The sequence below is a fragment of the Spinacia oleracea genome, chromosome 3 (genome assembly GCF_020520425.1).
Source record: "Spinacia oleracea cultivar Varoflay chromosome 3, BTI_SOV_V1, whole genome shotgun sequence".
Classification (NCBI taxonomy): Eukaryota; Viridiplantae; Streptophyta; class Magnoliopsida; order Caryophyllales; family Amaranthaceae; genus Spinacia; species Spinacia oleracea.
Genome location: NC_079489.1, coordinates 139,074,582 through 139,097,347, shown reverse-complemented (window position 1 = coordinate 139,097,347; position 22,766 = coordinate 139,074,582). Strand labels below are relative to the sequence as shown.

Sequence of the window (22,766 nt, the reverse complement as noted above, 5' to 3'; positions counted from 1 at the left end):
AAGACACCATCTCGAGCAACAAAGACCTTGTTCTCAGATGAATTGTAGAAATAATACCCCTTTGTTTCCTTTGGATAGCCCACAAGGATACATTTGTTAGATTTTGGATGAAGTTTGTCTGAAATTAATCGTTTGACGTATACTTCACATCCCCAAATCTTAAGAAAAGACACTTTTGGAGGCTTTCCAAACCATAACTCATATAGAGTCTTTTCGACAGCTTTAGACGGAGCTCTATTTATAGTGAGTGCAGCTGTATTTAGTGCATGTCCCCAAAATTCTATTGGAAGTTCGGCTTGACCCATCATTGACCTAACCATGTCTAGCAAGGTTATGTTCCTCCGTTCCGACACACCGTTCCATTGTGGTGTTCCAGGAGGAGTCAATTCTGATAGAATTCCACATTCTTTCAGATGGTCAACAAATTCATAGACTCAGATATTCACCGCCTCTATCAGACCGCAGTGTCTTAATCTTCTTGCCTAATTGATTCTCTACTTCACTCTGAAATTCCTTGAATTTATCAAAGGATTCAGACTTATGCTTCATTAGGTAGACATAACCATATCTACTGAAGTCATCAGTGAAAGTGATAAAGTAGCTGAAACCACCTCTAGCATTTGTACTCATTGGTCCACATACATCTGTATGGATTAAACCCAATAGTTCAGTTGCTCTTTCTCCAACTTTAGAGAAAGGTTGCTTTGTCATTTTGCCAAGTAAACATGATTCGCACTTACCATAATCCTCTAATTCAAATGGTTCTAGAATTCCTTCCTTTTGAAGTCTTTCCATGCGTTTCAAGTTAATATGGCCTAATCGACAATGCCACAGATAGGTGAGATCTGAATCATCCTTTTTGGCCTTTTTGGTATTTATGTTATAAACTTGTTTGTCGTGATCTAATAAATAAAGTCCATTGACTAATCTAGCAGATCCATAAAACATCTCTTTAAAATAAAACGAACAACTATTGTCTTTTATTAAAAAGGAAAATCCCTTAGCATCTAAGCAAGAAACTGAAATGATGTTTATAGTAAGACTTGGAACATGGAAACACTCTTCCAGTTCCAAAACTAGCCCAGAGGGCAACGACAAATTAAATAATAAGTTCCTACAGCTAATTCAGCAATCCTTGCTCCATTTCCCACTCGTAGGTCGACTTCACCCTTGCTTAACTTTCTACTTCTTCTTAGTCCCTGAGAATTGGAACATAAGTGTGAGCCACAACCTGTATCTAATACCCAAGAAGTTGAATTAACAAGTGTACAGTCTATAACGAAAATACCTGAAGATGGAACGACTGTTCCGTTCTTCTGATCTTCCTTTAGCTTCAAGCAATCTCTCTTCCAATGCCCCTTCTTCTTGCAGTAGAAGCATTCGGATTCAGAAGTGGGTTGACTGACCTTCCTCTTTTCAGACTTGGCGCTAGTTTGCTTAGTTGGGCTGGCCTTGTTGCCACCTTTCTTAGCATTCCTCTTCTTTCCAGATTTCTTGAACTTGCCCCCACGCACCATAAGCACATCTTTCTTATCACTTTTGAGCGTCTTTTCAGAGGTCTTCAGCATACCGTGAAGCTCAGTGAGCGTTTTGTCCAGACTATTCATACTGTAGTTCAGTTTGAACTGATCATACCCGTTATGAAGAGAATGGAGGATGGTGTCTACAGCCATTTCCTGAGAGAATTGCTGATCCAGCCGACTCATATTCTCAATGAGTCCAATCATTTTGAGAACATGTGGACTTATGGGCTCGCCTTTCTTAAGCTTGGTCTCAAAAATTTGCCTATGAGTCTCGAATCTTTCGACTCGAGCCAGATCTTGGAACATGTTCTTCAACTCACTGATGATTGTGAAAGCATCTGAGTTGATGAACGTTTTCTGCAGATCTGTACTCATGGTGGCGAGCATTGGACATTTCACATCCTTGTTGGCATCAATCCAACTATTGAGGGCTGCTTGAGTGACCCCTTCGCCTGCGGCTTCGGGCATCGCCTCTTCCAGGACATACTCCTTTGCTTCCTGCATAAGAACTATTTGCAAGTTCCTTTGCCAGTCAAGGATGTTTTTCCCGCTCAACTTCTCCTTTTCGAGAATTGATCGAATGTTGAATGAATTGTTGTTTGCCATAATTAAAACTACAATTGAAAAAGAATAAACAAATAAATAATCATTCACAGTTTCTCTTAATAAACTTAAATTCTAGCATACATGCATAATTCAATGTTCATTAAGCATTTTATTCAAGTTATGTGTTCCGGCAGGTGTGAATAAAATGATTCCAAGATCCTAAAATCCATTGAAGAATTAAGCATATTATGTATTTAGACTCAATTCTAAAATCTTTTAGGTAAGCAAAAGCCTTTTGCTAATAGTCTAGAAACTACTCTTGGTTGATAGGTACGTCTAAGAACTTATTAGGTAAACCTATCGATTTTGCCACGACATAAAAGGACTCCTTACTTATATCGTTGAGTTTCACCAAAACTAACATGTACTCACAATTATTTGTGTACCTTGCCCCTTTAGTATCGATAAGTAACACCTCGCTATGGCGGAAAACTATTACTAAGATCGATGAAGAAAGGATATCCAAGTAAGTGTTATTTTGGCATGGCACCTTTTAACTCAATTTTTAAGTTTGGAACTTAAAGCTCTTACTATGTTGGTTAGATTTTAAGTGAACTAAAATCCTTAATCATGCAACATAATCAAGCTTTGATCTCATGCATATTTAAGACATATTTAAAAGCAATAAATAACTTAAAACATGCATAAGATAAATGTGATTTAGTATGGCCCGACTTCATCTTGAAGCTTCAACTTCAAAGTCCGTCTTGAAAATCTCCGTGGGAGGCACCATTTTCTTCAAATAGGATAAGCTATAATTAAACTAATTACAACTATTTGATGGTACGCAGACCATATTTGAATTGAAAAACAATTTTGGTACTTTAGACCAATTACATTCAAATTAATGGTACGCAAACCATATTTTCTATCCTACTTGGGCCATACTAGTCACTTCATAACCTGCAAAACAGTACATATGCAATATATATACCATTCACCCATTCATTATCATGAATAGCCCACATAGCTGGTTAGTAAAACACGTTATGCATCACATAAATATTTGCAGCAATTAATCAAGGGCACCAATAATCTACCAAGTATTTAGTCCTTATTAATTCTAATCAAGTTGTTTAACCTTAAGGGATTTGTAGACCTAATCAAGAGTTTATGACTAAAAATGCTCCCACTTAAACCAATAAATTCATATGCTTTACTAATTTTAAACATAAAAATGTATTTCTAGTCCAACCAGAAACATACAAATTTAATTAAAATTTAAAGCTCATATAAATTTATAATCGAATCCATTAATTTAATTTATTTCAGTTGAATTAAACGAATTTAAATTAATTCAAGATTTAATTTTAGTAAAATAATTAGGATAAATAAAATTCATAATAATTATAATATTCAAAATTAAAATCCAAGAAAACAATTTAAATTTCGAATTTTAAAATTAATTAAAATCGTTTCCGAACTGAAAATTAAAATTAAAATCAAAACGTACCAATCGTCGCGTGACGAGGCACTTGGGCTTGCGCCCAAGCCCCATCAAGCTACGAGGCTCGCGCCCCGTTCGATTGATCGTAGCACAAAGCACACACAGCGACACGCCACAGCTGGCCACGCTGCGCGCAGCCTTGTGCTGTGTCGCGTGTTGCTGCGCAGGCCAGCGCGCGCCGAGCAAGGGATCGCTCCCTGCTCGCGCGTTCTGCTTGCTGGCTGGGCGAGCCTGGCGCGCTGTGGCGCGGCAGCATCGCTCCCCACACGCGTCTTGCTCGTCGCTCGTGCCTTGCATCGTCGCCCTCGCCCATCGCATAGCACACATGCACACACGCATAGGCTGCGTTGCCTCGTGCGCGCGCCATGCGCTATGTTGCTCGCTGCATTCGTACCGCACGGGCGACGAGCTCCCTTGCTCGTCGTCGCGTGCCCGCACTATACAACACCCCTTGAGGGTAACACGTAGCTTCCATTGCTTTGTGCGTGCAACATTAATGAGCGTTTTCATAAAAATTTAAAATTTTTAATTCAAAAATTAATGACAAATTAATAAAACATATTAATTTCATAATTTTTAGGGCGAAAAATCAAAAATTTATTAATCAATTAATTTCCGATTAACATGGATTCAAATCTAGATCATAAAAATTAAAAATTTAACATAAATTAACAATTTTTTATGGTGGATTTTAATCATAGATACCTAATTATTAATTAATTATGAAAATCAAATTAATTCTAAATTATTCGAATTTCAACAAATTAATCATAATTACGAATTAGGTTGTATAATTAACAAGGCTAGGCATTCAAACTTGTTAAACATATACTTTAGGTCAATCAAAAATTCAAGATTTATCAACAAGAATCGCAAATACTTAATTTAACATCTTAAATTTACAAACTTTTGCGTTCGAAAAACTAAAACCTCCGAAAAGTCATAGTTAGGCTTCGAATTTGGGAATTCTGGCTTCGGCCGAAAATTTCTACTTTTGTCAAAATTTTAGAATGTCTTTTACATGCGGAATTGACACAAAAATCACTCGATTTGGATGAGTAACGAAGAAACTGCCGAAAAACTGCGTACATATAATTAAATAAACGCAATTTGCAATTAATTAACAATTACGAAAATTAATCACCCCTTTTAATTCCTTGCAAATTTGTGAAATTTAACCATGTTATGCAATTTAGATTATGAAAATAATAAGAGGCCCGTGATACCACTGTTAGGTTATGATTCATATGACAAAACATAAATCATGCGGAAAAACCATAAAGCCAGGAAAGCATATTATTTACACATAATCATTTAGCATAGTTTAGATGCATACACTTTGTTGCGTGCCCTCCCTAGATGCGCCCGAACCGAACAAGAACAAGTCTTAGGACCAAGTGTCGTCCCTCCGTAGATAGTCCACAGTATGTCCGGATCCGCCTCAAGATTGACCAACTAGAATCGCCCTTAAGGTGCTAGGATTTTCGGCTAGGTTAGTGCAAGTGTATGGCTGAAGTTTTGTTTCAAAAACTTACCCTTTGAATACTTCAATTGTATCTATAAATTATGACCCTAGGCTCCTATTTATAGAGGTATGGAAAAGGAATTATAATCCTACTAGGATTTGGATTTATTAATTAGAATCCAACTTGAACTCTAAATAATAAATATAATCTTATTAGGATTAGGATTTAATCAATATGTAGAATCCCGATAGCTTTAGGATTCGTACAGGAACACAAACACTTACGTACGCACGAGCCGCACGCCCATGCGCAAGCCTCGCGGCCCACGCACGGCGCACAGCCCCTTTGCCCGCAGCCCATTATGCGCGCGCCAAGGCTTGGCTGGGCCTGGCCTTGCGCTGGGCCTGGTCGAGCTTGGCGTGTGTTTGTTGCGTGTGGCTTGCTGGGGGACGGCCTGGCTTCGTGCTGGGCCTTCGTCTAGCAAGCCTCGTCCGATGCTAATTCGTACGATACGCTTCCGATTAAATTCCCGATTCCGGATTTCATTTCCGATACGAACAATATTTAATATTTCCGATTCCGGAATTAATTTCCGTTTCGAACAAATATTTAATATTTCCGTTTCCGGAATTATTTTCCGATTTCGATAATATTTCCGATTCAGACAATATTTCCGTTTCCGGCAATATTTCCATTTCCAATAATATTTTCCGATACGTACCATGTTTCCGTTTCCGGCAACATCTACGACTTGGATAATATTTATATTTCCGATACGATCCATATTTCCGTTTCCGGCAATATCATCGTTTCCTGAGTATTCATTTCTTGCTTGTGACGATCTCAGCTCCCACTGAAACCAAGATTCGTCGATTCCGAATATCCATAGATGGAGTATTTAATGCCATTAAATACTTGATCCGTTTACGTACTATTTGTGTGACCCTACGGGTTCAGTCAAGAGTAACCTGTGGATTAATATCATTAATTCCACTTGAACTGAAGCGGCCTCTAGCTAGGCATTCAGCTCACTTGATCTCACTGAATTATTAACTTGTTAATTAATACTGAACCGCATTTATTAGACTTAACATTGAATGCATACTTGGACCAAGGGCACTATTTCCTTCATAAGAAATGTCTATCAAGTGAACTTCAATGTCAAAAGTTGAAAATGGTCCCTGTCGGAGTTTTCTATAAAGATGGACGCATAGAAAACGTTAGACGACTAGAATGCAAGATGACTAGTAGTTCTGTTTCTTGAACTATGTGGAGATGGAAATGTCGTAATCATTTGCATAGATACTTACTTTGGGAAGACTAGTATCGGACAGACCTATGAAACTTTACTGTAAGAGATGAAAATCTGTCATAAGTAAATTTCATTAAAATTATAAGACACTAATCCTCAATACCTGAGTGATTTGAGATTACTTGTTTGAGAACTGCTTACTTTAACGTTGTCAACCGTCGCACCGTAAAAGGAGGCTATAAAGGCAACGCTCAGGTAATCACCTATCAAACGAAGTCTAATCTCAAGATCGCAAGATTGGGATTGTCCTCCCATAAATCGGGATGAGATGCTGAAAGTTGTACAAGGCCACTCGGAGAGCTAGAAACTGTAAAATGCATGGCCGTGCTCAAATGAATCATAGGCTATGATTATCTGTTTATTTGATCAGTTCAACTCTGAAACCGAGAAACACCTCTGGACATAATAAGGATGACAACTCTTACCTTATGTTCAAGAGCAAGCATCGAGTGACAAAGGAATTAGGAAATGCACACTTGTCCCTAAGGACAAGTGGGAGACTGAAGGAAATAATGCCCTTAGTCCAAGTATGCATTTAATGATAAGTCTAATAAATGCGGTTCAATATTAATTATAAAAGTTAATAATTCAGTGAGATCAAGTGAACTGAATGCCTAGCTAGAGGCCGCTTCAGTTCAAGTGGATTAATGATATTAATCCACAACTTACTCTTGACTGAACCCATAGGGTCACACAAATAGTACGTAAACGGATCAAGTATTTAATGGCATTAAATACTCTATCTAATGCATATTCGGAATCGACGGATCTTGGTTTCAGTGGGAGCTAAGATCGTCAAAGGCAAACTAAAATGAATACTTCGGAAACGATGATATTGCCGGAAACGAAAATATGGATCGTATCGGAAATATAAAAATTATCCAAGTCGTAGATGTTGCCGGAAACGGAAACATGGTACGTATCGGAAAATATTATCGGAAAAGGAAATATTGCCGGAATCGAAAATATTGCCGGAAACGGATATATTGTCAGAATCGGAAATATTCTCGGAATCGGAAAATAATTCCGGAAACGGAAATATTAAATATTTGTTCGAGACGGAAATTAATTCCGGAATCGGAAATGTTAAATATTGTTCGTATCGGAAATGAATTCCGGAATCGGGAAATTAATCGGAAGCGCGTCGTGCGAATTAGCATCGGACGAGCTTGCTAGACGAAGGCCCAGCACTAAGCCAGGCCCACGTCCAGCAAGGGAACCGCGCGCCACAACACGCCAGCCCAAGGCTGCGCCAGGCCCACCGCAAGGCAGGCCCAGTGCGCGCCCAAGGCTGCGGCAGCTCGTGGGCTTCGTGGCGAATGGGTTGCGTTGCTCGGGCTGTGCGCGCGCGCATGGCGCCCCTCGTGGGCTGTTGTGCGTGCGTGTGTGTTTGTGTTCACTTACGAAACCTAAATCGTATAGGATTCGATTGATGATTAAATTCCTAATCCTAAAAGATAAATTAAATAAATAAGAGTTCTACTAGGATTCTAATTTAATTAATTCGTATCCTAGTAGGATTCGATTACTTATTCCATTGCCTATAAATATGAGATCAAGGCTCATAATTTATATCGAGTTTTGAAGTATTCAAAGGTAAGAATTTGAGCAAAAATTCAGCCATACACTTGCCCATAATAGCCGAATATTTTAGTACCTTAAGGGCGATTCTAGTTGGTCAATCTTAAGGCGGATCCGGACTTGCTGTGGACTTTCTACGGAGGGACGACACTTGGAGTCCTAAAGACTTGTTTTTGTTCGGTTCGGGCGCAGCAAGGGAGGGCACGCTACAAAGAGTATGCATCCTAATTATGCTAATTGTTATGTGACAATTAATTTGGAATCCTGGCATTTATGGTTTTTCCGCATGATTTATATTCGTTTATATGTATCATAACCTAACATGATATACACAATGTATATGTATAAGTGTATTATTGTAGAACATATTACATGCACCCAAGTGTTCCGTGTACCCTCTCACATTTTCTCATGTCGAACTACTAATAGGTACTCTGTATAAAAATATCCTTGAATACAAGATACACGCGGATGTACATAATAATTTTCATGTATATTATACGGATTATTTTTTAAAGCACGCTTTCCCTTTTTCTTTTCTCTTTTGTGAACTAATGTCCTTTTACTATTTTTGGTGTGTACTTTAGTGCTGACACTTTGGGCCTACTAAAAAAAACTATTTCTCCATAACAACAGAAAAATTACTGGTGATTGTCTTAATTTTATATAAACTTACTATTATATATTATCTTTCCAAAAGTTCTCCTATTTTTTTTTCATCAATATGAGTCATTGATCTTAAAATGTATGGTTTAGAGGATCCGGACTCGTGTTTGACAATTACTCCGATGTTCGTGAATATTTGTAGATCGATACACCTGTGAAGATATTAGTTTGACCGTAATTATATAGAGTTAAATATTAATTTATTTTATCAAGATTTACGCAACAACATATTATAGAATAACATTTAATTTTTATATATTAGTAAAAAAAAATATGGTCAAAGCTAATGTATAAATAGTGTAAAAAGTCAAATTGTTGCATATATTTAGAAACGGATGAAGTAAATAAGTACTCCCTCCGTCCCGGAATACTTGACCTGTTTTCCTTATCGGGTCGTCCCTTAATACTTGACCTGTTTCTAAAAATGGAAATATTCTAACAATATTATATTATTTCTCACTCCACCCCTATTAACCCACCTACCCCCTACTCCATACAAAAAGTAATTAAAAATTCAACCCCTACCCTCCCCCAACCCCACCTCTTAACCCACCTCCCACTAACTACATTAAAATAATACCCCACTATCAACTACTACCTATTAAATTAAATAAGTCAATTCAAGTCACTTAAACTCTGTGCCGGTCAAACCGGGTCGAGTATTCCGGGACGGAGGAAGTACTTCGTAATATATAGTGTGTGCCAACAACTTTTTGAGTTGAACTTATCTAATATTGGACCAGATTCCGGTTCCAAAAAATTAACCAAAAGCGGAATTTGTTGTAATAGGTTCCCAATTTTATTATCTGAAACCAGAACATGAACAACACATTTCGGTTACGAAACCACAAGTTTCTAACAGGTTTCGATTTGGATTCAGAGTTTGGTCACCCCTAGTACTTGGTAACTAGTACCCTATACGTGCTAGAGATAGGAGGAAGTATTGAAGAATTGAGAATCAGAGCTAGGGGTGAGCACAACATAGTACACTATTAAAATTTATGGAACCGAAAACGGAATCTGTTGTAACATATTTCTTAAAATGCGAACCGGAACCGAAATCTGTTGCAACTGGTTCCTGAAAATGAGAAACGGAACATGTTGCAACATGTTCCGATTCAAGGTACCATGTTATTTTAAAAATTTGAATAAATTATTGATAATTAATTGGAAAAAAATATCTACTTTACGGTTTGTGCTTTGATTGTTTTATAATTTGGGCTTAAGTTGTAATTCTATATTTATATTTTCCATAAATGAACTTGGATTGTTTAATATTTGAGACATATGAATCATTCCTTGTTTTGTTTTGGGTACTCCATGTTAGAATTAGTTTGCACAGGGTACCCTATTGCGTACCTGTTCAAAAAATTTGAGAACTGGAACTTGTCGCAACAGGTTCCCAAATTTGTTTCCGATTCAGGGTACCATAACTGTACGGAGATATATGCAACTTACCAAACCATCTCGGTCATAGCAGAGCAAGTCGGGATTAAGGCGAATCCTCTGGCAAAACAGCCACAAGATAATTAGCAAAAGTAATACAATGCTTTCGGATGCTGCCGCGTCTACGCTGGCGATGTACTTGTTATTTGTCCTTTTACTTAAAAACGCATCTTTGTTGTCGTCTAGCAGGACCTTACCCATTCATTTGCGGACACGTTCAATACAAGTACAATTCTTAACCTTCTCTATTTTCTCTCTCTAAGAATACAAAAACATTTGCTGACTTAGATATCAGAGGGGATTTCCTCGCTTAAACCCCCGAGGTTTGCTCACGTTTGTTCTACTTGACAGAACCATATCCACTCAAGACGCTCTCCCAGTTCCACACTCGAAACACTAACTTTTTGTTCACCCCCTAATTAGAGCAACTTATATATGTCAGCCAAATATGACTAATGCCATACTACTATTCAAGTTATTAACCCAATGAAACAATATGAATACCAATTAAGTTACCAAGTATTAACTTAGTGGTTAAGACTGAGGAACATGTACATGTTAGATCACATAAGCGCTCGTTGGAATCTCCCTACGGCCCTCCCCCCATCTTATGGTCTATTCGCACAAAAAATTGGAACAATATGATTGAGGCATTGAGCTCAGCTTTGGGACTAAGAAAAAACATTGGATACAAAAAAAAACATCATAATTGGTAAAGAATTAGTCCGGTAATGTCATTAGATATCCAGATTACTAAACATGTTAATAATAGAACAATTAATAAAACATCATCAACTTCAACTTGATATTTCTATTTGAAATTCAGAAATCGAGTATTTGAAATTAGTAATCAAGTTAGGTCAATTGCATAAGTCAATTGACGAATAATAAGATTAATGAGTAATTTATTACAGTCCTATTAATAAATTAATAAAAATTAACAACAAAAATCAGAATTGCAGCAGAGGAAGTCGAACAGGCCTTGAATACAATCGAACAGGCAGGAACAACTGTACTCCCAAAAAATCAAAATCAAAATCTAAATAAAAACAAGTTAAAATCAAATTGTAGTAAAATAATCTGTGATTCCATAAAAGAAATTAAAATACCTTTGATCGAGAAGTTTCTCTTCAGGATCATCAGTGCCTAGATATCCCCTGCTTGGCTGCTCTACTGCTTGAGTTGTGGGCGCCTCCATTCTCTCGCTTATGCCTTTTGAATTGTGGTCTTTTTACGTCGTTGCTTTAGAATTTAGGATTTAGGTTCCTCCCTTCAAGCCCAAACCAAACCAGTGGTTATGAATGTATGTCTGATTTCTTTGTGGATTCACATGTGTGATGTGTTGTATAAATACCCTAGCCCTCTTCCTTCACCAGCAAAAACCAAATTCTTTTCCGTAACTATCATGGTCCGTTTCCAATGTTTTTTTTTTTTTTTTAATTTTATTATTATTTTTTACGAGAAAGTTACACGGAAGGTTTGAAAGTCTTATCTAAAAATTGTATCCTAAGGCTGCGTTCTATTCACCTTATTTTTCACTTATTTTTCCTGAACTTATCTTATATGAACTTATCTGAACTCATTAGAATTTATCAAAACTTATTTCAGTTATAAATTGTACTTGGTCAACCCTTTTTTTCTGAACTTATCTTATCTGGACTTATTTTTCCTGAAATAAGTGTTTTCCTGAAATAAGTGGAAGTAAGGTGAACAGAACATGACCTAACTTATCTAAAGAATTAAAATAAGAAAATTTATTGTCTACGTAAGGGTCAATATCCTGATGTGTCTGAACTTGATGACCTAAGGAAGCAACATAATTAACCGTTCGATTGGCTTCTCGATACACATGGCGAGAATCAACTTTTTCAAATGGGACAACAACTTCTTGATATCATCTATTAGCAAACGAATCTTCCAGGGACAATTTCATTATCCCACAAAAGATTAATAATTAGTAAGTTATGATCTTCAATGAAAGTATGACGAATATTATGCTCCATAGCCCGTAAATGGTTGTTGCAGAGAGCCATTACTTCTGCAAGAATAGAAAACGATTTGCCAATATTGTACGTACGACTAATAATTTTGTTACCTAGATTATCTCTAATTACAACGGTTGATCTTGAGTTGTTGCGAACAGAACCGTCAAATTTAATTCTAACAGAACTAGGGGCCAGGGATGACCATGCAACACTAAAGGTTTTAGGATAGTGGGGAGTACGAGTACTGGGAGTACTATTATCCAACGAAACAAAATAAGTACGAATTTCCCATTCCTTAAACTATTTTAGAGCTCGAGTATTAAGTAGTCGTAGAAGAAATAGGAGTTTGTCTAAGAATGAGGTTATTGCGAGTCTTCCAAATACTCCAAAGTGGAGTATTAATATTTTTAACATGAAGGTTAAAATTACAACGACGGTTGCGAAAAAGAGCAACAATAGTAGAGTCATGAACACGATTTCTCTTCCATCGAACAATGGTATTAGCATCCCAATATTCTCTAGTGATTGGACACTGCAGAAATAAATGATTTTGTGATTCTACTTGAGTAACACATAGGGGACAAGCATTGGGAATGTCAAAATTACGGTAAGCCAAAATTGAGTCGGATGGGATGTCCGTTATGAAGTAATTGCCACACAAATATTTTGAGTTTTGGAGCAATGTCTAGCTTCCAAATCCAAGAGAATTCTCATTTGAAAGTAGAAAAAAATTATGTGCTAGCCAAGTGGCAGATAGATTCATCCGATAAGTCATTATTTGAAAAACCTCAACAAGTTAGGTTCATCTGATAAGTCATTTATAGGTAAAAGGATACCTATAATTATAATCGTCTGAACTATTGCAGAAGGCAATATTAAAGAAAGAGCATGCATGTCCCAATATCGATTTTCAGTGATAAAATGATCAACAGTAAGATCCAAGTTTTGGATGGCAGAGGTATCTAACTTTACAATGTAATCAAATTAGTAGAGCAACATCAATTATCTAACCAAAAAAGAATATTTGATCATGACTCTACTTTTCATCTCATTCCTTTAACAAGAAGTGGCCGTATATGCAAGATTTTCTTCCAAATCCACGAGTCTTTAGATTAGGGTCTATATTCAAAAAAATGAAATATGTTGCAAGTGTTTGGCATAAATAGATTGCACCTATAAATTATTGTGGTCGGAGATTATTTAACATTTTGAGAGTGGAGTAGGAGGGAAAGGGTAATAGATACACATAATTGTCGTGTAGATCTATATGCTACTATACTTATTTTTATACTACGTAGTATTAATGTTTATGCACACGATGTGTGTGTGACATTTATATGATGTTGTAATTTTATGTAGCATTATGCATAAGAACGTTAAATACGTGTCAAAATTGCCGCCGCATACATTTTAATGAAGATTCGAGCTTGTGACCGGAAAAATTGAAGCACAACTCTTACCAATTTAGTCAACTATTTTTGTATTTTATTATGGAGTACTCCATATAAAATTATAAATATACTCTAGTTAAAAAGATGAGTGTTTTATTTTATTAAAATTTTCTTTTATGCAAAGACAATATCAAATAACCAAGTTTGTGATTTTTGAAAATTACATTTATTTTCATTTGCGAAATATAAATACAATCTTTTTTGGAAAGTTTTTTTTTAAAAAAAAAAAAATGTTGGACATACTGATCTTTCTAAACACTACAATATGTGAACTCAGGGTGAGTTTATCCCCAGACTCATCTCCAATCTTCAGACTATGCCACATCAGTTTTTCACTAACTTTTTTATTATACAGACTTACACAAAACTCACCCTATTTTTACACATTATCCACAGACTCACCTCAGACTCACCTAACTCTTAAAATAATATTTTATGTATATATTTTTTTTGGTACATTTTCTAAACAATATTGAAACTATGTTTTCTCATATACAAACATAGTAGACCTGATCAAAAGGTGGGCTGATCTGGGTTCGGGTCGGGCCGAGGACATAAAAAATTGTCCATTATATCGGGGCGGGCCGGGTCAATTTTGTATGCCCAAAACCCGCTATTTCGGGCTAAAAATAGCGGGCTTTTCGGGCCAATTTCGGGCCCGTTCAAATTTATAACTAAAATTGTTGTTTTGCGTTGTCCAAAGCCCGTAATTTTGTTTAAAAAATCGGGGCGGGTCGGGCCTTCTGCCCAAAACCCGGTAATTTTCGGACCAGGTGAGGTCAGGTCAATGGGCCTGGCCCATATTGATCAGCGCTAAAACAAAGTAATTTATAATTCGAGAAAAAAAAACAGAAAATGTTAATTTCGAAATTGACATATATTCCGTACAAATTAGAAACAATAATACAACATATTTAATTCAAAAGATCTAGAACATAAATTTAAAGGCAATTGAAACAAAATAATACATATACCATCAATAATTTAGTTGGGTGAAATAAGATAAATTAAGTTTGATGATGTGGCATGATTTGATTGGAGGAATAAAAAAAGTGGAGTCTTAAGTGAGTCTTGAGTGAGTCTTGGATTTTCAAACTCACTTTAAGACTTGGTGTAGTCTTTTACCACATTATCCCAAGATTTAGGCTTGAGACTCACCTTGAAACTCTCTTCAAGACTAGGGATAAACTCACCCTCAGTATGATGTTGTTAGGATTTGATAAGGACATCCAACTAACTGATGGCGAACCATCTTTCCTTTTCTGGTACATTCTGCTTTTTCCCAACTTATCTTTGTTAGTGGAAGCTCGTAAAGTTCATCAAATTCAGGACTCTGCTTTGATTTCAACGGTTGACTATGAGTATCATTTTACGTTCAAATGAATTCTATCTGATCCTTTTCACATTACAATTTGATACTTTTTCAACAAAATATATAAGGAAAATTTGGTAATATTAATCCAACATTTGGCCGGTTTTCTTTTATTAATCCCACCTACGACATATTTTTTAATAATCCCACCTTTACTACCCAACGACTTTTATTGGGCTTAAGTGACCGATAACTGGTGAAAAAATCATCGAGATGGTGATGAATTGATGATGATGACTGAATACATCTAGAGAGAGTACTTCCACGTAGGGATATATTACCGGCGACAATAAGTTTATGACGTGTTGGGCCCAATAAAAGACGTTGGGTGGTAAAGGTGGGATTATTAAAAAATATGTCGTAAGTGGGCTTAATAAAAAAAAATCGGCAAAAGGTTGGATTAATATTACCAAATTTTCCTATATATAATTACCAATATTTTCAATCTTTGACCACAAAAGTTGAATGTTACGGAGTATGAAGCATACACTGAGCATTACGAAGTAATCCCCCATCCCTTTTTATTCTTTACGTATTTTGTTTTAGGCGTTCTAAACGCAAAGATTAAAAAGGAACGAAGGGAGCTTTCATATATGAGTAATATTCCATCCACAATGCTATAAGCCTCGGTAAAACGAGGTTTTTATTAAATTGAGATAACTAATCACATTAAATATATTTATAATTGGTATCAGTGTGTATAACATATCAAAATCATTACTGTAACAAATTTTACAGCTTCTGGAAGCTAAGCTTGTATGGGGTAATAAACAAAAAATAAAATGTGTAAAACTATACGGACTTACAGAGTATAATCAACTCAACCCTTTACAGAAAATGGCTGGAAAAAATAAATATGTACAAACTACAGAGTACAGAAGCATCATGATCATATTTTGATGTTGTTGCTACATAAAATTAGCATCTTGAGAAGTTGAAGTTGCAACTTGCACTTAACCTTGACAGCTTCTTGGACATACTTTTTTAACAGGTTTACTCAGAATACAGACAGCGGTCAAGAACACTGCGATCAACAGCTATGGCAACTCCGCGTAGGTGCAAAGGGAAGTTCAAACCATCATGCAGCGGTACGTGTTTGCATACGATATCTCTCAGAACCCCAACCAAACCCCCATTTCCAGAATTTGCACTCGAAATCACACCCTTTAGGGTTTGACATCTGCAAACCGGAAGTTTTGGGTACCCGATTGTAGAGGTGATGAGTTATACCCAGCTCAAAAATAGATCGTGGTGAATGAAAAAAAGGCCACTGCCACGTCACAAGTTTTAAGATGAAATTAAAGGCCACCGCCACGTCAGAAGTTTTAAGATGCGACGGATCACCAAGTAGGCTACTTTCTTTATTTGCATGGGATTGCAATGCAGTAAAGTAGATATCAGTCAAGATCAGGGCCAATGCAGAAGGGAATGTCTTACTAAATGTAGCCTCTTCCATTTGCAGTCCATCTTCTTTGGGACATTAAAACTTTTTCAAGATTGTGACCAGGTATCTCTCTTGGACTATGAGCTACTTTATCCTGATATTCAGAAACAAATAAAGGAATCAAATTCCAATTTTGAATCAACGAAACCCACTAAGGCTCCGTTTAGTAGAGTGTAAAACGTTTTCATGGAAAACGATTTTCCCCTTTTCAATCATTTTAAGTTGTTTGGTTTGGCAGGGGATGAAAAACGATTTTCCATATAGTTTGGAATTGTGTTTTACCTTGGAAAATATTTTCCATGGAAAATCATTTTGCACTGAAAACGTTTTACACCAAACCAAACAGAGACCTAAAGCATCAAACTATATGGGTGGATAAGAAGAAAGAGATTGGAACTGGAACTTACCATGGGAATCATAAGATCTGGTGCTACGCGGAAAGATGAAAACTCCTTTTGCTGAGAGGTTCTCAAGAATGGATGGTCCAACAGCTTAATAGCAGGTGGTCTGTCTGCAGGGTCGCGTTGAAAGCAATAATGTAAAAAGTCCTTTCCTTCGGGTGACAATGTTTCGGGAATGGGTGGAGATTCTTTCAAGACCTTGAACATGGCCGCAGCCTACATCAAAAGACAACGAACGTTATATTGTTTGACTCACCTTTACTAAAAAGGCAGAGAAGTCAGTCTATCTAAAGGTGTTAGCTTCAGTAAATATCATTATCTTTAACCAGGCATAATTTAGATATAAACAGACTACTTAGTTTACCTACCCCTTCAAATTCACTCCATGGGGGCTTGCCGGTCAGCATTTCAATGATGGTGCAACCCAAACTCCAAATATCAACAGCAAAAGCCAGATCATAACTACTATCGTTCTGTGCCACAGATAGCATGAGCTATAGGGGAAACAAAAATCATGTCAACAAAGGCCAATTCTAGAATATAGCTGAAAAAAGTTCACCTCAACAAAGGATAACACACCTCTGGAGCCATCCAATACGGGCTCCCCTTTAGAGAGAGGACAGCTGATTGTTCAGTAAGCTGACAAGGAAATATAAATCAAATTAGAACGCAGTGTAACAAGTGCATAATAAACTATGCAAAATAGTCATGTTTTGTTTTATCCTAGACAGATATCAGTTATCATCATCACCACAACAATTAAAAGGATTACCGTACCAAAATAACATCCCAAAATAGGTGAGCATGAAACTGGAGAATCACCATATTTACCAACTGGTTCATAAGTAAAGGTTCCTTCTAACTACTAGTTCATAAGGTAAAAGGCTTTTTAGATTAAAAGTTATGAATCTGATGATTACTGTAAATCACAGGTGCCAGATGATGAACCACGGAAGCTATCATATCCCATCCTCCTCCGGACATAGAAGAATAGGATAAGAGTCCACCAAGTTACTTAGTGCTTAAAAAACATTCAGCCCTAATGAAAACTCCTCTGAAGACATTGCAGAATATCAACTAACTAAAAAAAAAAGTCAGATGCATTACAGTAAATGAGCATTATGCCCACCAAGGCCACCATTGCCTTTAAAAATTCATAGAAATGGATTTTCACACTCTCCAGAGTTCCACAAAAGTATGTATCTAAAGAAGGATAAACATTGGCCTCTGTAAATTTTAAAAATATGAAACTCACCGGTTTTGCCATCCCAAAATCTGCAAGCTTGACGACTCCAGATGCATCAACAAGTAAGTTTGCCCCTTTGATGTCCCTGGACATTAGAAATGATCATTTTAAACAATTTGGTGAATATTTAAGCTTTTATGACAAGAGGAAGATAGACACTAGACGATGAATCTAATGGCCAGACAAAGCCACAACTCCTTTAACCCCTTTATTACCCCCTCCCATCAAAAGATGATCTCGGGATCTTTCCCTATACCAACCTGAAAGTACAAATTGCTGTGTATTAGGAACTAAAAACTGAGATAAATAACATAGGAGGATGCCTAGATTATGTTTCTCGAACACGACAAAGAATTGAGTAATAAAGTAGTACATAAAAGATTCATAAAAGACGTGCAAGCAGTCTAACAGAAATGTAAGCTTTATATTCTTCCATAGCGTAAAGCCTCATGAGTATGTTCAGTAATACCTGTGTATTGTCTTCCTGCCGTGCAAGTAAGCCAATCCAGATAATATATGACGAGTGAAATTGCGGACAACTGCTTCTGTGATAGCTCCACAACGTTCACGGATGTATTTATTGATAGAACCAGGATAAACATACTCCAAATATATGTAAAACTTATCATCCACCTGCATTTCTCAATCATATTCACAAGTAAATGATATGTTGAATATTGGAACCACGTTAGCTATATCAAGAATCATGCATAATTGGATCCACTTACTATCTCACTGCCATAATATTGCACAATATTTGGATGCTTTAGCTGGCTCAGGACTTCAATCTCCTGTATCAAGAAAGAGAATGAGCATAAAGTTGATTGAAATCACAAGTCGAAATCAACAATTACATCAAAACAAAATGGCCACACTGGATATGCTTCAGAGCAGCTCAGTAACTAAGTAATGCCTAGGATATAGACTACCCTAAACAAGTAAGTAACCAGGAGACATAATACATTTGACTCAATTTACATTTTCCTACAAATTGTTAATTAGAATAAATCCAATACTTCTTCTGCATAGTTTAAACTACCTAGATCTCGTAAAACACACACCAAACTTGCACATCCGTGAAATCAGAAACTGATCAATCCACATGATCAAGGTAAATTATCAATTCATGTGTCGTCAGCTGTATCATATGAAAGCATAAACAAGAGCAAGACACTATTTCAGGAACAAGGAAACATGCATGAAATATACAGAGCACATTGGAAAACAACCACAAAAAGTTATTTCACGATGACAGGAGATTGTAATCTCAAAAAAGTTTATAGCTGAACATATTACTGATATATTTGATGCCTTTGAAAAAAATACCTTTTCAAGTTGCCTCATACACTCAGCAGACTTTGGATCATCAGGAATTATGTCTACTTCTTTCATGGCACACAAAGCTCCTGTTTCTCTAGATAATAAAATGGAGATAGCTATAATCAACAGAATCACTTAAAACCAATAGCACAAGATGAACACAATTACATACCGGTTAGTTGCTGCATACACACTTCCGAATGTACCACGTCCAATAAGCTTCCCTTTTGTCCATTGACTTTTCATGGGCAAGAATTCCGGCCTTGAGTTGACTTGACGAACAGGAGAGACCGGCACTGAGAAGGAATGTGTGGGAGGACGAGGTAATGGATGGACACTGCTATCATGATGTGGGGAATAGATTTCAACAGATAATCTGGGATGCAGCGGTGATGGGGGTCCACTGATGCTCTTTCGGGGTGGTCTAGGGCTCCTCATTAATGGACTTTTAATCAAAAGACTATCACGGCTAACCATATTGCTATCTGGTAGCCCTGCATATGGGAAACCTGTTGACATGGCTGGTTCAGACCAACGTGTGGTTTCCTGGTGCGGATACATGAAAAGTGGATCTCCATTAAGCACCCTTCGTGGGCTATACATGGGACTGGAACTCGAACTCAGTCTGTCTATGCTAAAATTCTCTTGAGTTTGATGTGCATCCTGTATCTTTCGAGGCACATTCCACGGCCAGGTTTCCGCACTCTGCACACTACATCGAGGATCAGTTAACGCTTGCACTTCAACTCCTCGCCGTGCACTAACCCTTCTTTGATCATCAATAACAATTCCTCTCCGATCATCTTGGGGTGTTACCTTACTGTTTGCAGGTGAAATACCAGAGCACAGCAAATCAGACACATATATGCTACCATACAACAAGCTAATACTACTTTTCTGGCCAGAAAATTGACAACTTCAGATTTCGGGGATATGGGTTATGTGCATAAAAATTCAGATATGTTAACATTAAAAACCAAGTAAGTCATACAGACACATTTCAACTCAGGTAATCATCAAACTACAAAAGTAATCAACAAACTATATTGCTTCTACAATGCAAAATGAGTCAAGATTTCAATCAAAACTCAAAAACTTAATACAAAAAAGTTAGAAAAAATTGTTTAGACTAGTTTCAACCAAAAGCATATAACTGGTATGGCACACCTCCATGTAAGTAGAGCACGCAATAACTGTAATAAACTAATTTGCTTACGTCTTTTTCTATTGCCTTTTGTGACAAAAAGAAAATCCCCAAACCAGCAAAAAATATATTTCCTTCCTTTCTGGGTAAAGGCAAAAGGAAGTCAATTTACCCAATTCAACATCTCCTCCACCAACAACAACATAAAAAATTAACTCAATTTACCATCACCCGTAAAGCGTTTTTTTTTTTTTTTGTAATAATCCAACATTGAAAACCAATTTCAGAAACTCAAATGAGGGGTAATAATAATAGTACCTAGCATTGATCTTATTGTCAAATGGTGATTCTTTCTCTTTGGAAACTTCTGTTGGAGACGGTAACCTGAAATTCTCACAAACGCCACCTCGCTTTGATTTTGACTTTGATTTTGATTTGAATTTCGATTTGTCTTCGACGGAAACAAGCTCCGGGAGGGGAAGCGGCTGAGAAGGCGGAGAAGAAGCAATGCGCAATAAATCGTCGTCGTCACCGTGACGGTGACGATTACGGTGGCCGAGGAAGAAATCAAGGTAACCAAGGTCGCAGTCACGGAGATGACGGAGCTGCTTAGCTCTGGTTAATCGGCGATTACTCGGCGTCGGTGACGTAGAATTCGAATTAGAATTAGAACTTGAATTAGAAGAAAATGGCCACCGTGGCAAATTCATTTAATCAACCCTTGTGATTTTGTTATCATAATGGTACGGGAAAATAGAAACCAACAATTATCAACAAAAATAAAAATAAAATTATATTATTATTATTATTATGAATGATAATTAGAGGTTGAAGAAGAAGGAGGGAGGAGAGGAAGATTGCGAAATGGGGGAATTCTATTTTGTGAATAATAATTTTCTCTCTCTTCCCTCCTTCTTGCTCTTTTGTGTGCAACCTTCCTGGAAGATTTCCGCTGTTTTACAGCGATTTCAGTGCTTAGATTTTAGAGGGATGTTCTTTTATCATTATTATTAGTTTTCAGTTTTTGGTTTTACAAATTTGAGCAGGCTGATTCGGATTAGAATTATTCTGTTTGTCTCTTTTTATTCTTTATGTACTCTCTCCCTCTCTTTTTGTTCTTTACGTTTTTCTTCTTGGGTATTTCAAAAGGTTCTTTACATTTCTTTTTATATTATCACATAAATGACTTAGTATTCTATCAAAATTTGTGTTTAATTATTATTTTAACCAATTAAATTAATTGGTCATTTAATCTTTCACACTTTTCCATTAGGATATTAAATTTTTCTCATTTCCCAATATCAGAATTTTGATAAAAGTGAAAACATTATAAATAAACGGCAACTTTTGTGTAAGACCGCCTTACCGGAAAGACCATTTTAATTGGTTAACTAATTTGTTCTATTGGTTAACTAATTAGTTCTAGTGCTTAACTAATTATTTTTATTGTTTAACTAATTTGTTTATGTGCTTAACTAATTAGTTCAAGTGTTGAACTAATTGATTTCATTGCTTAACTTATATGACATCAATGTGGTCTTTTCTGAAAGACCGCCTTATATAAAAGTTTGTAATAAATAAATGTAATTGATCTTGTTTAAATAAAAAAATTGAGGAATCTCGATGCAAATTAATTAATCGTTAAAACGCGTGAAAAATATCAAACGTAAAAAACAATAAAGAGACGGAGGGAGTATTTTATTTCGGTATTTCATTTTATTTTTTATATTGTCTCATAAATGTCTTAATATATTGCTCCCTCCGTTTCTTTTTGTTTGTTACGTATTCCTTTTAGGGTGTTTCACCATGTTGGTTACGGGAATAATCTTTCCTTTTATAAACTTATTATACTATCATTTTTTGTGCCAACTTTTAATTTTAATTGGTCCAATTTTTTCAACTCATTAAATTTCTTTACAATTTCCCAAGTATATTAAGTTAGCAATCTTTGTGTTTTTTCAGTATTGGTTTATTTTGATAAATAAAACAATCTTATTGGTTGGTGTAATGATTAGTGGATTGAGGTTTTACTTGGGTTTATTTTTTTAATAAAAAAGAAAAAGAATATTTATTATACGTTAATAAACCTGCAAAAGTTCAAACGTAACAAACCAAAAGAAACGGATAGAGTATTAAAATTTGTGTCCAAGAATTATTTTAATCAATTAATCTATACTATTATTAAAACTCCAAGGTAAGGAATGTCATCTTGCCACATGTCGCTTCTTATTATCGATGACATGTCGCTTCGAACTTGTGACCTCTCATTTGTTAGTCACATATTTTAACCACTACGCCATAATTCATTTTGTTGCTTTTTGTTCGTGCACAATTATATTAAGTCAATATAATGAGA

The 22,766-nt window shown here is 36.3% G+C and overlaps 1 protein-coding gene and 1 long non-coding RNA gene across 2 annotated transcripts; both read right to left on the bottom strand.

Annotated features, from left to right (window-relative positions):
* Window positions 1-10,756: 10,756 nt before the first annotated feature.
* Window positions 10,757-11,606, bottom strand: LOC110794189 (uncharacterized). The gene is made up of 2 exons (XR_002534954.2): window positions 11,157-11,606; window positions 10,757-11,057 (listed from the first exon to the last, which is right to left on the bottom strand). It is a non-coding gene; the product is annotated as an uncharacterized lncRNA (long non-coding RNA).
* A 3,900-nt stretch (window positions 11,607-15,506) lies between these two features.
* LOC110794187 (mitogen-activated protein kinase kinase kinase 5) lies at window positions 15,507-21,411 on the bottom strand. Its single transcript, XM_021999132.2, has 10 exons — window positions 20,729-21,411; window positions 19,439-20,086; window positions 19,273-19,360; window positions 18,675-18,737; window positions 18,416-18,579; window positions 17,956-18,031; window positions 17,280-17,339; window positions 17,069-17,194; window positions 16,707-16,916; window positions 15,507-16,393 (listed from the first exon to the last, which is right to left on the bottom strand). Exons 1-10 carry the CDS (start codon window positions 21,118-21,120, stop codon window positions 16,292-16,294), a joined length of 1,929 nt encoding a protein of 642 aa, XP_021854824.1. The 5' UTR covers window positions 21,121-21,411; the 3' UTR covers window positions 15,507-16,291.
* Between the last annotated feature and the right edge of the window lie 1,355 nt (window positions 21,412-22,766).

What these genes read in the sequence shown, in the direction of transcription:
- LOC110794187 (XM_021999132.2), bottom strand. Translation starts at nt 21,120, where the DNA reads ATGAATTTGCCACGGTGGCCATTTTCTTCTAATTCAAGTTCTAATTCT. An exon ending in GACAATAAGATCAATGCTAG is followed by an intron (nt 20,087 to 20,728) that starts GTACTATTATTA and finishes ACCTGCAAACAG; the next exon opens with TAAGGTAACACCCCAAGATG. An exon ending in CGTATTGGATGGCTCCAGAG is followed by an intron (nt 17,195 to 17,279) that starts GTGTGTTATCCT and finishes TTTCCCCTATAG; the next exon opens with CTCATGCTATCTGTGGCACA.